The sequence below is a fragment of the Chelon labrosus genome (genome assembly GCF_963514085.1).
Source record: "Chelon labrosus genome assembly, chromosome: 12".
In the NCBI taxonomy this organism is placed as follows: Eukaryota; Metazoa; Chordata; class Actinopteri; order Mugiliformes; family Mugilidae; genus Chelon; species Chelon labrosus.
Genome location: NC_140345.1, coordinates 27,130,565 through 27,146,401, shown reverse-complemented (window position 1 = coordinate 27,146,401; position 15,837 = coordinate 27,130,565). Strand labels below are relative to the sequence as shown.

Here is a 15,837-nt window from a genome sequence, read left to right as displayed (position 1 = left end):
CTTGGAACAAATACTGACTAGCTTTTTAAGTAGCACACCTCCCTAACCTATACATCCTCAGGAAATCCTAGATCAAGCCGTGAACCGGAGAGTCAGTTTATCTGGATGCGGAACACATCTCTCGGTTGAACTCACAGATGCTGCAAACCGGTTCATCGAAGCAATAAGTACCGACAGGCGTAGGATTACCTCGCCATGCTGGCACACACCTGCAACAATATTGCACCATAATCCGCCGCCTCCGGGTCATCGCCGCTCAATTATTAATTAGTTTCCAGCAACCGGACGGGAAACCAGGGAGTCCCTTTTATGTTTTTCCATTTTTGTGATCTGACCACGGGCCGGACGCGCTCCGGGTTAAGTTAAAATGGACACCTCATGACCCCCGAGGTCAGCTGCGAGCAGAGCCCCATGAGCCTCAGCAGACCATTGTACAAGTTTCGGTATAAATAGCAAGCGGGTGTTCTGTTAAAAATGTTTTCCTTGCGACACAATAGTTGAATTCATGCGCGAGATTCACCCAGCTATGCAACGCAGCGCACCGTGTGTGTGAGTCCTGCAGTCACAAGCTGCCAATGAGAGCATAGGCCGGCTCTGTCAGGAGGAACAGCATGGTATTCAACCCTCCCACCCGCTCGGGTCGGTCGCTGCTGCTGCCGCCGCTGCAAACGCGACATGGAAGCTCAGAGGAACACTGACAAAAAACCAGAAAAAAAAATAAAAAGCTTTGCTGTGAGACACACAGACTGAGAGGGCTGTCACACGGCCTGGACCAACACCTTCCCTCTAATCTCATTTGCTCGTTATCAGCCCCATCAAGCTGACCTCGGCCACCGCAAAAATAAATAAAATAAGCCAACAGATGTCCATCAATTTGCCATTTGAGCCCCCCCTTCACCCTCCTCCTCCTCCTCCTCCTCCTCCCATCCCCTCCCTCTTTCCGTCCTCGGATTACTGCGTGACCAGAAATAATGCCTCAGTTTCAACCCAACAGAAAGAGTCGGCGAGTACGTTCTGATTTTTGACCGTTTGGAGAAGATAGAGGGGCAAGATGACACATCAAAAATATGAAATATGAAGAAATGATTGCGGTTATTGTTGTGGCTGGCTGGTTGGTTGGAGGAGAAGGCCGTTTTGGAGGCAGCCAGACAAACCTCTGCTGTGTCTGAACACACACACAGAGAGAGAGCTAAAAGTAGGGGGAAGACAATGCATTACTGTCTTTCCTCCTCCTTGAACCTGGCTCAGGCCCAGCGCTGGCAGACAGCACTATGCAGATAAATGCAGCCGATAACACGGTATGTTCAAACCTGTTTCTCTTCCCCGGCCGCGCTGTAAAAACATTACGCCACGGTGGACGCCCATCTGCTGATGACGGCGGAGTCTCGAGATGTTCCCGATGCTTGGGCATACGCGGATCTCCCGCAACGATAAGCAATAACCGACTAAACTTTTGTTTTTGCGCGCGAGCGAGTCTTTATGTGCAGACAGGACGGCCCTGACGGTACAAACTGTCCTCGGCGTAATGCGAGGAAGAAAAGGGAGGTGGAAACGGGGTCAGAGGATCGTGATGGCGCACCAGAAAATATAGTAAGAACACACTGTACCCATCTAGCAGGACAGCTAGCAGGACAGCTAGCAGGCCAGCTATACACCACAAAGTCCCAATTATTTGCTTATTACGGTCTTTGTGCAACGCGTCGTCTCAGCCAAAGAAGTCGATCTAGCCCCTTAACGACATTTATTCCCTTCCAGAGTTAATTTGTGATTTAGCTCAGGATTTAACACGTCCATTATCGTAGCACCTCTGCTGCTAGACGAATACGTCGGCCGTTTGTGCGATTTATTCGTCGCACACCCAAAATAATCGTCTCTTATTTGCTTTGTGAGAGGAAGGTGATCGGGAACGGGGAAGAGTTTGCAGCTAGCAAGATTTCAGCAATACGTTGCACTTCAGGGAAGAAGAAGTTTACTAAACGGCATCTTCATCGTATTTGTAACGTAATCGTGCTAGCATGCAAGTTTAGCTAACGTTGCTGAAACAAAGTGCTTCATGTTGAATTATGACGCAGTCTCTGGCTAGTTTTTGCATTCTCATGCTGAGGAGGACATCGGTAATACCCTTTACTTTAATTCAAACTACCAACCTACAGATCTGGTGACTAGTCTCGTATTTATATAGCAACCTATTGGTACTCAGTCAAAACGACACATCTAAGCACCAACTCTACCTACAGAGCCGCAGGACGGGATGTCAATAGATAAGAAAACACAACAGAGGCAACAGAGATATTAGCTACAATATAAAAAAAGGAAGAATACACATAAAGGAATTTAACGTCTTTCTAAAAATACGCCTCTTTGTCTGCGACATATCTACGGATGTTCACCATATGGCGATCAAAGAGCTGAATTTATTGTTAAGCCACGTTTTTATTTACCTCCGCATAATTTCTCACAACCTCACCATCTGATTCCAATTCACACGCCGGTCCCCGAGCCCTCCCGCGGCGAGGACGACTACAAAAAAAAACAAAAACGAGCAAGCGGATCAAACGGACATCTTTGTCAAGCGACAGATAGGCCCTCAAGGATGGTTGGATTTGCGACCACAGGAACGGATGATGAAATTTCCCGTTCTGAAATGTACAGATCGCGAAGGCGCTTCTTCTCTTAAGGAAAAGCTTTTTAAGGATTAAAAAACTGAGTCATCCGAATCATTTGGAACTGGCCTTTAAATAAATATATATATATATTTTTTATTATTAAATCATGTGGATGTGACTCTGAAGTCTTGTCAGAGTGGATGCTTTCCAGATTGCCGTTGCCAGATTGTGTCACTATCCTCTTTTGTGAGGATGTCAGTGGATGAGCTTTAGGAGAGAAAATTGCCAGTCTGAATCACGGCTGCCAAACACTGGAGCTCTATTCGAGCCACGACACGGAGAAGTCTTAGCCAAACAGCGAAGGTTTTCTGAAGAGGGGGTCGCGACCTCTCCAGATACAATAAGCAAGTTGACAACAATAACAGATTGACAGCTAACACGACACACATTGTGCAGGCGAGGCATGACTGTGCAGGAAGTGGCCCTCTCTGTGTCAGCACTCAGCTCCCAGAAACAATACCGACCGGTTCTGTGTGTGGCGCTTTACGTCACGGCTGCCGAACCAATGAGGTGTCCGGGGGAATTTTTTTTTCCAGCGATCAAACAGAGGCAGATGGAGCATAAAGAATAACCAAAGGCAAATGACCAGTCCATCAAAAATGGAGCGCATTAAACATCTGTGTGCTTACAGTTTGGGTTTTTTTTTTTTTTGCAGGAGAAAGTTCGTCACACACAACTGCACACAACATGGTAACAACGGTGCAGCCTTTGTATTCTCAGCAGAAATAAAATGCTGCTTTGCTCAGGAGCGGCAGTCAAAAAAAAAAATAAACTAAACAGCATGAATGCACCAAACTTCATGTTAAATATCAACTAATTTAACAAACTAATGTCGCTCTCTTTGTGAAATAACCACTCCAGATTGATTATGAGCGGAAAACGGGAGTCACTGATGGCGCCGCCGTGCACGTGCCTCCTCCCATCAAATATTAGTACTGTTCAAATTGCGCCATAATCTAGTTTATCCTGGTGGTGGGCTGATATTTGAGCACCACGCCGAAACGTTCAAACACCGCTCTCTCTCCCACCGCGAAAATTTATAATCTTTCCCGCTCAATCCCACCGAGGCAGATGGAGGATGAATGCGCCCGAGACAACAAACACACACACCCCGAAGATGAACTGCAGATAAACAGCGACTGCAGCGACACCGCAAACACGGAATGAAGAAGAAGAAGAAAAGCACCTACATGCAGTCTGATTCCATCAATTACAGGAGCGTGATTGAGATTTAATTCAAAGCTGGGGTTTAATTGCTAATATCAAAGCATAATTAAGCTGATAAATCATGACTGATCTTATTGAATTAGGGATTGAAATAGCGGAGAACCGGCAAATTGTCTGTGTCAGCTAAATAAGTGTTCTTAATTGGTCTACAAGTTTGTTTCAGACGCTAATGAAAGCGAACAAATATTCCATCGCCCCAAAAAAAAAAAAAAAAGTGTTCTGTTCGGTGCAACTTTCAGGAAACTCGTCTAAAAAAAACCAAAACAAAACACACACACTTGGTTTGAAGCTCGGTTTGTGCTTTAAACTTGTAAAAATAGTGACAAGTAGGAGGAAACGACGGAGAAAGGAGGAGGCTGTGGAACGAATGAAGCTAGCAAAACCAAGTGCACACAAGCAGGATGAGGACAGGTCCTAATATCTCCCCATGTAATTCCCCCTCACTCACACACTGTTATGCACGCACACACTCTCTCTCTCTCTCTCGCTCTCACTCAGACTGCATCTGCCGGAGCTAGTGGCTGTAGTTAAATTGAAATATTTCCCGGCGTGTGTCAGAAGCATGCAGAATGGTAATTATGACAGATCTGATTAGGCGGGCCGAGTCGGGCGGCTCCGGGCTGCAGGTGCGACCTTGTGCATTCCTGCGTGTGTAAATAAAATTAATTACAAGCGTAGGGGGCGCGCAGCGCGTGACATCAGCGCGCGCAGGGGGGACTCCCACGGGGGGCACCCTAATGGAATATTTTCCCCGAGTCTAATAATACAGTTGGTATTGACTTGAGGTAATTAGGGGGATCATTAAAGCGCTTTTCCCGGCGTATTTGCCTGCCTGATCAGATTAGCGAGAATGGGCCTCAGAACAAGCCCTGTGTGGTCTGTCAGGAGAAGTGGAGACAGTGGGAGTGGGTTAGCTGGCTAACGTTTGCAGGAGAGAAAGAGCTAGCAGAACGCTGCGCCTGGCGCTGCAGCGAGGGGGAAGTTTGCGGTAACGGCGGCTCGGACGTTAAGGTCGACGTATGGCTGGGTGTGTGGCTGGAAGGATAAGCACAGGTTGGGGGGGGGGGGGGGCCTTGAGGAATTAGAGAAGTGCTAGTTCAGTTATCTAGCAAACTGGCTAACAGCTGCTCCACAGTAGAGAGCATTTGTCATGTAATAATGCATTAGCGGTGATGACGAAGAGACAATTTGGAGTCCTGACAGTCGGGGCAGATTCCTCGTTTGGACTGCAGGGTAGGAGGTAGGCGAGGAGGAGGAGGAGGAGGAGGAGGAGGAGGGAGTGAGTTGTGCAGTTGAAGACAGATGGGGTGAGAGGTGGCACGTAAGGCGTAAGTGAGAGAGATGGCAGCAGAGACACAAAGTGCTCTGAGCATGCTCAGTGAGACCCCCGTGCTCCCGCGGAAGAGGAGGAGGAGGAGGAGGAGGAGGAGGAGGAGGAGGGTTCAACAAAACAGAGCGAAACAGTGAGGAGAAAACAGACTGGTGGGAATTCCACTGTCCATTAAACAATAAGAGAAGGGCCCATTTCAGAGGGGGGGAGGGTGAGGGGGGGAGAGAGACTTACCGTTTGCAGGATAATTCATTCCCTAAATTAATTATTCAGACAGCTGGGTCTCCAGTTCAAGAAATTGTGTCTTTAATAATAGAGGGGATCTGGCCTAGCCTGTTTCCCATGGCAACCTAATAACCAAGCAGGCACAGGAGATAAATAAATAAATCAATTAATAAACAGTCACGGCCCTTTTAGATCCCTAGGGGCCGTGATACGCTCGCTCTGATCTGCCTAATTTGAGAGAGAGGGAGAGAGAGAGAGGTGTAGAGAAGCCCACAAACTGAAGACTCGACGCCCGCCCCGTCACCACACGCAGAGTAAAAGTTATGAGGCGAGTGATGCAAACTGTCACCGTGCAGCTTCATATTTTTATTTTTTTTTTTTTACTCTTTCAGGACGTCATCTCGACACAGATCGTCACGCAAAAACGTCCCGACCCCGAGCGGCTCCTCGGTGACAGACGAACCTCTGAGCAATCGCAATCTAGACACAGACACCCAAAAGGTCAGCCATCTGCCCCCCCCTGTCGCTGAGCAGCCATTGGTCGTAGCGGGGTGACACAGGGGAGCGTGTGTTTTCTGTACGTGAACATCTGAGACTGAAACCAAGAAAAGCGTGCTCTAAACAAAACATAAAAACACTCTAACAGGAAATTAGTTAACTCTCGAAACACGGAGGAAGTGGTTCCAGTCACTCTGACAACCCTCCCTTCCTCCTGATATCAGTGCCCCCACCCGCTACCGCCACCGCCGCCCCCGCCCACCTCCACCTACTACGACTGCACGTCTCTCGACCAACGAGGCACTCACTCATTCACTCACTCACTCACCATCGCCATCACTATCTCACCCCCCCACACACCCTCCACTCCAGGGACTGCCGTGCCAGGCGGGTGCAGGGTGACAGATGGCATACACCAACCCACCCCCACCCCTCCAACACACTCGCGCTCCTCTCTCTCTCTACTATCTCTCACTCGCTCTCTCTCTCCCCCCTACTGCACCAGCCCCCCTGCTCGGCCCCCCCGGTGGCGCAGCGGCGGACCAGATCAGTGCCATTCTGTCTCATTAGAGCCTGGCTAATTAGCGTAGCCTCTTCCAGGGGAGAATGAGCGAAAGAGAGAGAAAGAGAGAGAGAGAGAGAGAGATGGGGAGGGAGGGCAGCGTTGGGGGCGATGACTGCGTTCTTTACTCTGCTGGTCATTGAGGAGTCGGAGGGCTTTGAGCCCCGCGGTGCGCTGGGCTCCCGGCGAGCTTGTTTTATGACAGCAGGGCCTCTGATTCCATCCGTCGCACAATTCCCTCTCAGGAAGTGTCGGAGACGTTTAGACATAAAAGTCATGTCAGAGGAATGCCCACGATCCGCTCCACCCCCACCCCACCCGCTCGGCTAACCTCCCATTGCTCAACCGAGCATTAGCTGCCCTCTCTGCCGGGCTAGCCAGCACAGCGAGCATCCCTCTGCTAACAGGGATGAAAGACAAAGCGCTGCAGAGCTCGCTAGCCGGAGCTCCAGCCATAATGTCGACTTCTAACTACACGTGGGATCTCAAAGAAATCAACACGTGTTTGTGTGATTTGATGTTTTGGAAAATATCAAATAGGTGACATCTAGCTAATCTAGAATAATCAGCAGATTAAACATAGCCTAGCTAACTGGATAAGGACAACGTCTTCTACGTGTGGATTCTTGAAGAAATCGTCAACTTTTCATGTGATTTGAAGCTGGATTTTGATATTTGGGTAATAATCAAATAAGTGGCATCTTCTTCTATCAGGTGCATTAAAGCCGATGGCTCGCATTTAACAGACTGTTCTTGGTATGAACAGGGGAAACTGCTGCTCTCAAGTCCTCAATCAATTAATGCTGTCTAGGTGAATCACTTGCTTCGTTGAAAATATCAGAAAAAGACAGGAAATTGTGAAAAATCACAACTTCCCAGGGCCCAAAGATGAGTGGGAACACGATTCCCGATTTTGTCCTAACATAGCAAAACATAGCTTAGCTAACTGGACAAGGACAACATCTTCTACGTGTGGATTCTTGAAGAAATCATCATTTTTTCATGTAATTTGAAGCTGGATTATGATATTTGGGAAAGTATCAAATAAGTGGTATGCTCTCAGGTCCTGTTATATTTGAGATCAATCAGTTATTGGTGTCTAGATTAATCGCTTGCTTCGTAAAATATCAGAAAAAGACAGAAAGGCTGTGAAATAGAGAGAAAACATGATTTCTGATTTTGTCTGCACAGAATAAATCATCCTGAGGGATTTTAATGTTGACGATCACTTTTAAACAATTTTTATTTATCCTTTATTGGGTCAATCCTAACTTGTGCAGTGATTTGCTGGTGCGGGAACCTTAGCATCGCTAATAAAAATCGTCTGGGGAGCATTGTCAAATTTTACCAAAACAAAATCACGGGCACTAGCCTGCAGCAGCTTGACAATGTTTATCAAGGAAGAGACATTCAGAGGGCAAAGGTCATCTTAGCCGACCCATAGTTTCGACTTTCGCCATCTGGAAAGAGGTATACCTTCCCTAAGAGGGCCACATCAAACAGATATGTCAGATCATTTGTTCCCTCAGCAGTAGGGTTTCTAAATAAGCTGTCTTTGCACTGTCGGCTACATATATCTATGTTTCTATGTATTGTACTGTACTGGTTTATGGTATGAATTTGGTTGTCGACTGCTGATGCACATCAAACTGCCCGAATTGGGGCAATAATCTAATCTAATCTAAATTGTTGCACGTAAAACAATGAAAATAGGCAAACAGTCACCAAACTGTGACTCAAGTGACTGATGGATTACTCTTCTTCTGTATGTTAGGGATAAAAGAGAAAGACACGCATTCGCATCCTTATTGCTTTACCGAGCCAGTTAATAATGTTGACGTCGACTCCGGCCTATCCAGATCGCAGCCCGCACCTCTGCAGGCTGAAATGAAATGGCCCGTTTGGCAAATACCGCCAGATTCTGGCAGTGTCCTCGCTGGACTCCGACCAGTAGCGGCGCGCGGTTGTTTTCTCCAAGTCTGACATCTCCTGAAGCTAAATGGAGACGGAGCGTTCTTGGAGCGCTCGATCACTTTGAACCGCGGGAGGAACGGGTCGTGAATAATGATTCTTGATTTTTATCAAAAGAGTAAACACAGTATCTGCGCTAATAAATCAGGGGGAAAGGGCCGCGTGGATTACTCACCAAAAATATGAACACTTAGACTGGCGGTGAATAGGAGCTATTAATCTGATGGAGTAATACGGCTCGGCTTAGATTCACTGCTCTATAGTTACTACTGTGAATATGTGGCAGTAAAAAAGTGATTGAAATGCAACATTGAATATGTGAAAGAGGCAGGGTGGGGTGGGGTGGGGGGGCAGTTAAGGGCTGGCAGAGGCCTGCTGTGGTTACGAGCCCTAAGAGAGGACGGAATGGCTGCGTTCCAGAAACACCCCCCAAACACACTCACACACACACACACACACACACACACACCAGCCCTGGATACACCGACACTGATCCTTGTTTTAAATGTGGCTGCATATAAACTCAGATCTGATGCTGAGTTTGTGTACACACCTAAGGACAGACTTCCTAGAGCATGAACTCCCCAGTAAACAGGAGTTCTACCTGCTCACTGTGACCTGATCCCTTCCATTTTTATCATCTTCTCAATGTATTTTCGGCCTCTTTGTAAAGACGTCCTGGCGTTTGCCTCCAGGACTGAAGCCGACGGATCCTCGTCACCTGATCCGTGTGCTTGCGTCAGCACGCTGGGAAATCCTAAGCTGAAGTGAAGAGGTCTGGGTTTGAACAGCACGCCGAGCTGACGGGACGGTGCCAGCTTCGGTGATGAGGCCTCTTCCTCAACCCCTCCCCCCACTGCGATTATTTCCCTGGACCCCATATGGGCATGGTGCCCATCTAACCCATCCTCCACCACATCCAGGCTGCACTCCCCTGCTCAGTAGCAGCAGCAGCAGCATTCTCCCAAGGCTTTTTTAGCATGCAAACCTCTACCGACCCAAGCTGACGCTCGACAATGTGAACAAACACATTTTTTTCTTCTCGCTAATTCACACTGTAGGAACCTCTTGTGCATTTAACATGATAACACATTATATCCTCACAATGCAGCTACGTTCCTGATAAAAATATGAAGTAATCGTGTCAATGAGAATGAGAACAAGCAGCTAAACGTAACACGGATTGTAAATGGATTCTCTGGATTCTTGAAGCTGGATTTGATGTTTTGTAAAATATCAAATGAATGACATCTTACGTCAGGTGAATTAAGGCCGACACCTCGTCGTATCGGAGACTGTGCTCGGTGTGAACAGGGGAAACCACTGCTCTCAGGTCCTGTTATTTTTGAGATCAATCAATTAATGTTATCTAGATTAGTCGCTTGTTTCAGAAAATGCCAGAAAATTGTGAAAGTAAAATTGATTTCTGTTTTTTTTCCTCACCGGTATGAAGCAAATTTACAATTACTTTATGAAAAATAGCAAATATTCACCAAATAGTTCACATTTTTGCTCAGAGGATGACTTAAGTGAGTGACTGATTGCTCAGTTTGCATAAAATGTGTTGGAAATCCAAGTACCTCTACGTATTTAAGGGACAAAAGACAGAGCATGAAAGGGAAATAGATATGTTTGCATCCTTATTGCTGCACTGATTTAGATTCCCTGCCTGCCCAGATCATAAAACTAAAACTACAGTCTCATCCTTCAGATTTAAAAGAAACGTGCTGGATTTGAGATGATCGCTTTGGAGGCTTCAAGCCTGAAACCAGGTCCTGGCCTCTAATTTTTCCAGGGTTGCAGGGGTGCCGTCGGGGAGGAGCAGCCACTGGCCTGGTGGTGCCGGTAGCTGTGGCAATGCCGGCTGGGTAGCGAGGGGGGAGACCAGCTGCCCGGGGAGCGCCCATTACGAGATAGAGCCAGAGATAAGTGCTCTCCCAGGCCCCTTTTCAGAGGCATAATTAGCACACTTCTTATCTGCTGCTCAATTCACATTCACACCCGCCTGCCATGAATGGAACGTGAAAGAGAGGCAGAAATCTGGGTGGGGAGGGGGCGGGGGGGTGGCGGCGGGGAGGAACGGGAGAGGTAGAGGGGCAAGACGGAGCGACGGGAGGGAGGTGGAGAAGGCACGGTGGAAACCTGTTCCCAGACAAACCGTCATTTGAGAAGACGGAGACAGTAGCGAGTTAATGCTGCGACCGCCTCCTTTCTCTTTCTCCATCCTCCAGAAGGAGTCTTTGAACTCCTTAACAAAAACAGTGGTTTGTGCATCAAACTGCAATTTGGTAAAACAAAGCTATCTGGGGCTATAATCATCCTAATCAGCAAGAAAAAAATAAAGCCTTTGCAGATATTTCAAGATTATTCCGCCCTTGGTGATCTATGTCTACCCCCCCCCCCCCCCCCACCCCCCTCCTCCTCCTCCACACACACACACACACACACACCATCTTCTTCATCAAGCGCAATTGTGGAAATCTTCCCAACTCTGGCTGCGACAGGCGCATGAAAACCTTTAATAATAAGTCCTCAGCGCTACTCTTTTTAATTGCTTTAATAAAGAGTTAAACTGCTGGAATGTTTTATCTTTTATTTGGCTGTTTCCAACACACACAGGCCTGTATTGTGGGAGCTCAGTGCTCTTTGTGAGAAGATGACAGGACACCCCCCACACCCCACCCACCTCCTCCCTCCCTCCCTCCCTCCCTCCCTCCCCACCATCATATTACCGAGTGGAGCTAATATAAACAGGTTTGTTTGGTGTTGAAACAGCGCCGACTGTTAAACTCCAAACCCCACAATAAAGAAGACATGTGTCATTATGTCCATAAATCACTGCAGCCGTGCTCTGAGGCAACTTATGATACACAGCGGACCGACTTCTACGGCTTTATCTTTACCCTTTTTTTCTTATTTGGAAGTTATGCAGCATTGAAATAGGTATATTATTACATATATTGTAATTTATAAGGGATTCACACATGCTCCTTGGTTTAGGGATTAGGTTATTAGGACACACAGGTCGTCTGAAAGCTAAAAGATCCTCTTTCTCTAAATTGGCCTCTCAAGACATGTCATTATGTCCATAAATCACTGCAGCCGTGCTCTGGGACAAGTTATGTTACACGTCTACGTCTTTATCTTTACCTTTTTTCTTAATTTGTCGTTATGCAGCATTGAAATAGGTATATTATTATATATATTTTAATATATAAGGGATTCACACATGTTAAGTTATCTGGACACACACAGGTCGTCTCAAAGCTCAAAGATCCTCATTCAATAGCTTAGTCTTAAAAGACATGTGTCATTGTGTCCATAAATCACGGCACGCGTGCTCTGAGGCAACTTATTTTACACGTTTGACTAACGCCTACGGCTTTTATATATTATGAGGTTATGTAGCATTGATATTGTTATTATACTTTAACTTTTAAAGGATTCACACATGCTCCTTGGTTTAGGGATTAGGTTATTTGGACACAGAGGTCGTGTCAAAGCTAAGAGATCCTCATTCTCTAAATTTGTCTTAAGAGACATGTGTCATTATGTCCATAAATCACTGCAGCCGTGCTCTGGGGCAAATTATGTTACACGTCTGACTAACGTCTACGGCTTTATCTTTACCTTTTTAACGTTTATAAGTTACGTAGCATTGAAATAGGTATATTTTTATTATATATATTTTAATTTATAAGGGATTCACACATACTCTTTGGGTTAAGGATCATTATGTCCATAAATCACTGCACACATGCTCCGAGGCAACTTATGTTACACGACATATTCTGCTGCTTTTTCTGAACTCTTTCTTATATTATGACGTTATGTAGAATTGATATTTTTTTAAATATTTTAATTTATAAAGGATTCACACGTGCTGCTTGGGTAAAGTTTTAGGTTATCTGGACCAAGAATATGTCACCTTAAATTCTAGCTTTTAATTAAAAGCTATCCTTGTTTGTGTGTGTCCGTGGACTCTCTAAAGACATATAGATGCAGGTTTGGATTTATGGTGCAACTTTATAATCTGTAAAATCCCAAGAAAAGAAAGAGAAACGGGTAAATAAAATATAAGGTCACCAGGATCTTTTTTTTTTTTAAAGCTGCATTTAAATGGGTTAGGGTTAGAGACCTGAACCAAAACGCCAAAGAAGTTTCGGCCAACAGCAAAAGGCCTGCTAGCCTCATAGCTGCCTCATAGCTGCCTCATAGTCCGTCCTAATTTTTTGTTTTAAAATCAGCGAGGTGTTGTGTGTTGCGTCTCTGTACCTGGCTCTTGGAGGCGGCCACCTTTGCGAACAGGGCCTGGGAGACTTTGGCCCTCTTCATCTCCTGCTGGATCTCGTCGTAGATGGTGGAGTTGATGTTGAGGATGCAGCTCTCCGTCTTGCCGTTCCACTCGCTGGGCAGAGGCGACGGCTTCACCTGTTAACGGAGGGACAAATTAGAATTCTCCTTTGTGTGTTTCAGTGTGACAGTCTACTAATAACTGCATATGTGTGTGTCTATTTATTTTAACTGTATTTTATTCTCTATATATTTTAGACTCTGTGTGTTTGCACTGGAGAGGTGAGAGGGGTGAAGGTGTTGGCTCACAGGTGAAATGCCCACAGGGATGCGGGGGTTCCAGTCCTCGGGCCTCACGCTGTTACAGTCTTCCCTCCGGGGCTGTGGTGTTGGGAACACAAACGGATTTTGTTCAGACTCACACGAGGAAAAACAATAAAAAATAAAATAAAATAAAATAAAATAAAGGGAATCTGTCTATACACAAGCATGCACCCTCCTCACTAACAAACACACACACAGCAGCGGCGTTACTTTGCTCAAAAACACTTAGATGTGTTGTGTGAAATGTTATTATTCTTATGTCAAGCCGGTGATTAAAAAATAAATGCAAGTCAAGTGAAATCAAATCATCTTCATTCAGCGGCTTGTTGCGTCTCGACAAAAATCCTTTGACAAGGTAACAAGTATCCTAATAAAAGCATTACCCAGGAACCATTAGCATATGAATCATTCCATACGAGTACTTCTGAAAGGAAGACTTCCACGGGGCTGGGTAAGAGTACAAGTAAAAGGCGTTGATTTAAACCGTAATAACACCAACAAGCTCCCAAAAAAACCTATATATTGAAGCGTTCGTCTAGACACCTAAAGACGAGCCCCTTTATGTGTTCAAAAACAATCCTGAAATTTGCGGCGAAACTGGAATGTCTGAGCGTTCCCTTTTATCCGCGGTTTATGACAGCTCAACACGAGCTCGTCAGCCCCGGCGCTGGGATACCGTGTCGAGCAAATTGTTAAGGCCGGGGACGTGCGCTAACTGGCTTTTTGGTGGGGGTGGGGGTGGGTGTGGAGGGGAAGAGTCGAGCCGACCCATCGGAACACGTGAGAGAAACATACCTCTGCATCTGTTTTTATGAGGCCAATAAAAAGCCTCTTCTGTCTCTGGCTCGATTGCCACCCCGGCTGATTTATGTGCTTAAATTCACACCACATTGCTCCATAGGAGAGGCTGGCAGATGGCCAGGTGTACGAGTATGCAAATGTGTGTGTGTGTGTATATGAGCGTTGCCTTGCGTAGGGAACAGGTCCATATGATAAATGTCAACGGGTTTAAGTCACACAGGTGAAGTTTATTAGGCCTCCAGATATCGTACTGATTCGCCAAGAGAGCGCTGAGTGATGTGGAAATAAAACCCAGGGAACCAGAGGCTTTGAATTTTGTGTGCCACGTTGTAGCGATCGCCTTTATTGTTCATCTTGCAGATCTATTTCTGTGCCGTTATTTTTGTTTTTCTGGTGCGCCGCTACAGTTCTGTAATGTGGTTTCAGATTTACTATAAAAGGAAACCTTCATCTGACGTGACGATAAGGAACTTAAAAAGTCAAAGTTAAAAAGTAAATCTCTACCTCAAATTCAGGGACCCTGATTAAAAACACTAACAGCAGGTTATTCAGCAACGACATTTGTCACTTGAATAAATTCCTGCGCGAAGGTCGACTCCTTCTGCTGCCCCCGTTTGCAAAGACGAGCCGTGAACTGCGAAGTTCAGGCCCGCCGCTTCAGAATACAACTCTTTCTTTTTTATCTGTGCATGCCATCGTGCTGAGCAGATTCAAGCGGGGAGGGGTGGAGGGGGTTGCACTGGGCTCTTAGAGATGGGTGGGCCCCGTGCTTTCGGTCTTAACTTTCCTCCTCACCTAAATAAAAAGCCAGCTCTTGACCGAGGACGGGACAGAGGCGGCTTTGTCTGTCCCTCTCACCTCCCAGATGCAGCTGACCGCACTTCAAAAGGCCTTAAGTGGTAGAAAGTCGCCACATGCCTCCCGAATGAGGGACACCGGCTCGCGGCGAGGGTACAGAGCTGTGCTGTGGCGCGCAGCGATTTGGAAAGAGGCGCAGACTAAACGGCGGATGATCTTTCACACAGCTTGTCATCAATGAGCCGCCTTTATATATTTATTTCCCTTTAAACGAGAGGGCCGCCGATGCCGCCTAATGCACGGTAAAAGGTCAAAATTAGCACAAAAAATTATCCATCATTTGTGCACCGCTCTCACCTGTGTGGCGAGGGGGCGGGGGCGGTGGGGTTGCGGGGGTGCAGGGGTGGGGAGCAACTTGTTTACACGCGGGAAGAATGTAAAGCATGTTCTCCGGCGTTCACATTGGCAGAGTGAATCAGCGCTTATTTATTCCACGTGTTCCTGGACAGGTTGCAGCCTGATACAATGGAGGGGAATGCGAGGCGTGGAACAAAACAGAGTGTCTGGGTGGCGCTTGTACGCATACTTGCCGTTGTCACGTATAAAACAGAGCGTGCTAATGAGTGCCGTCTGTGTTTGGACAGTGTAAATGTGAAACTCGACACTTTAATAAGAAAAAAAAAAAAAAAAAAAGGAGGACGCTTGTGGTGTTCAGCAGCTACGAGGCCGTGATTATATCAGGCGGTTCGTTCCACGTGTTTGGATTCTGTCTATGACGCTTCCACACAAAGAGGCAGACTGACAAACAGACAGAGAGACAGAGAGCCGTTGCTGACTTCCTTCACGCAAACCGCACAATATCTGGAAACATAACAAAACTAGTGGGTCTTAAACATCTAATAGTTTCATTTCACGTATTTCTGAGTCGGTGTAGAAAGCCTCCAAAGGTACAAAGCTTTCTTTTTGAGTCAGAGGTGCAGAAACGAACCAGCCAATGAAAAAATACAACAATAAACTTGAGGATCCAAGCGTGGAACAACTTTACACTACTTTTTCTAGATGTGTTTATTTATGCATACTGTGGAAATAAAGAAATGTTGACTCAATTCCTGATCACTAGAGATGGATTTAGAGGCTTACTG

General features: G+C 46.3%; 1 protein-coding gene across 3 annotated transcripts in view; it reads right to left on the bottom strand.

Moving 5' to 3' along the window:
* Positions 1-15,837, bottom strand: part of satb1b (SATB homeobox 1b) — a 60,972-nt gene that overhangs the window by 9,055 nt on the left and 36,080 nt on the right. For all 3 annotated transcript variants that reach the window (XM_084556233.1, XM_084556235.1, XM_084556234.1), the window contains exons 10-11: positions 13,082-13,153; positions 12,755-12,910 (exon numbers count right to left, since the gene is read on the bottom strand). In XM_084556233.1, coding sequence (XP_084412359.1) covers positions 12,755-12,910; positions 13,082-13,153 — 228 coding nt within the window. The remainder of the gene's footprint in view (positions 1-12,754; positions 12,911-13,081; positions 13,154-15,837) is intronic.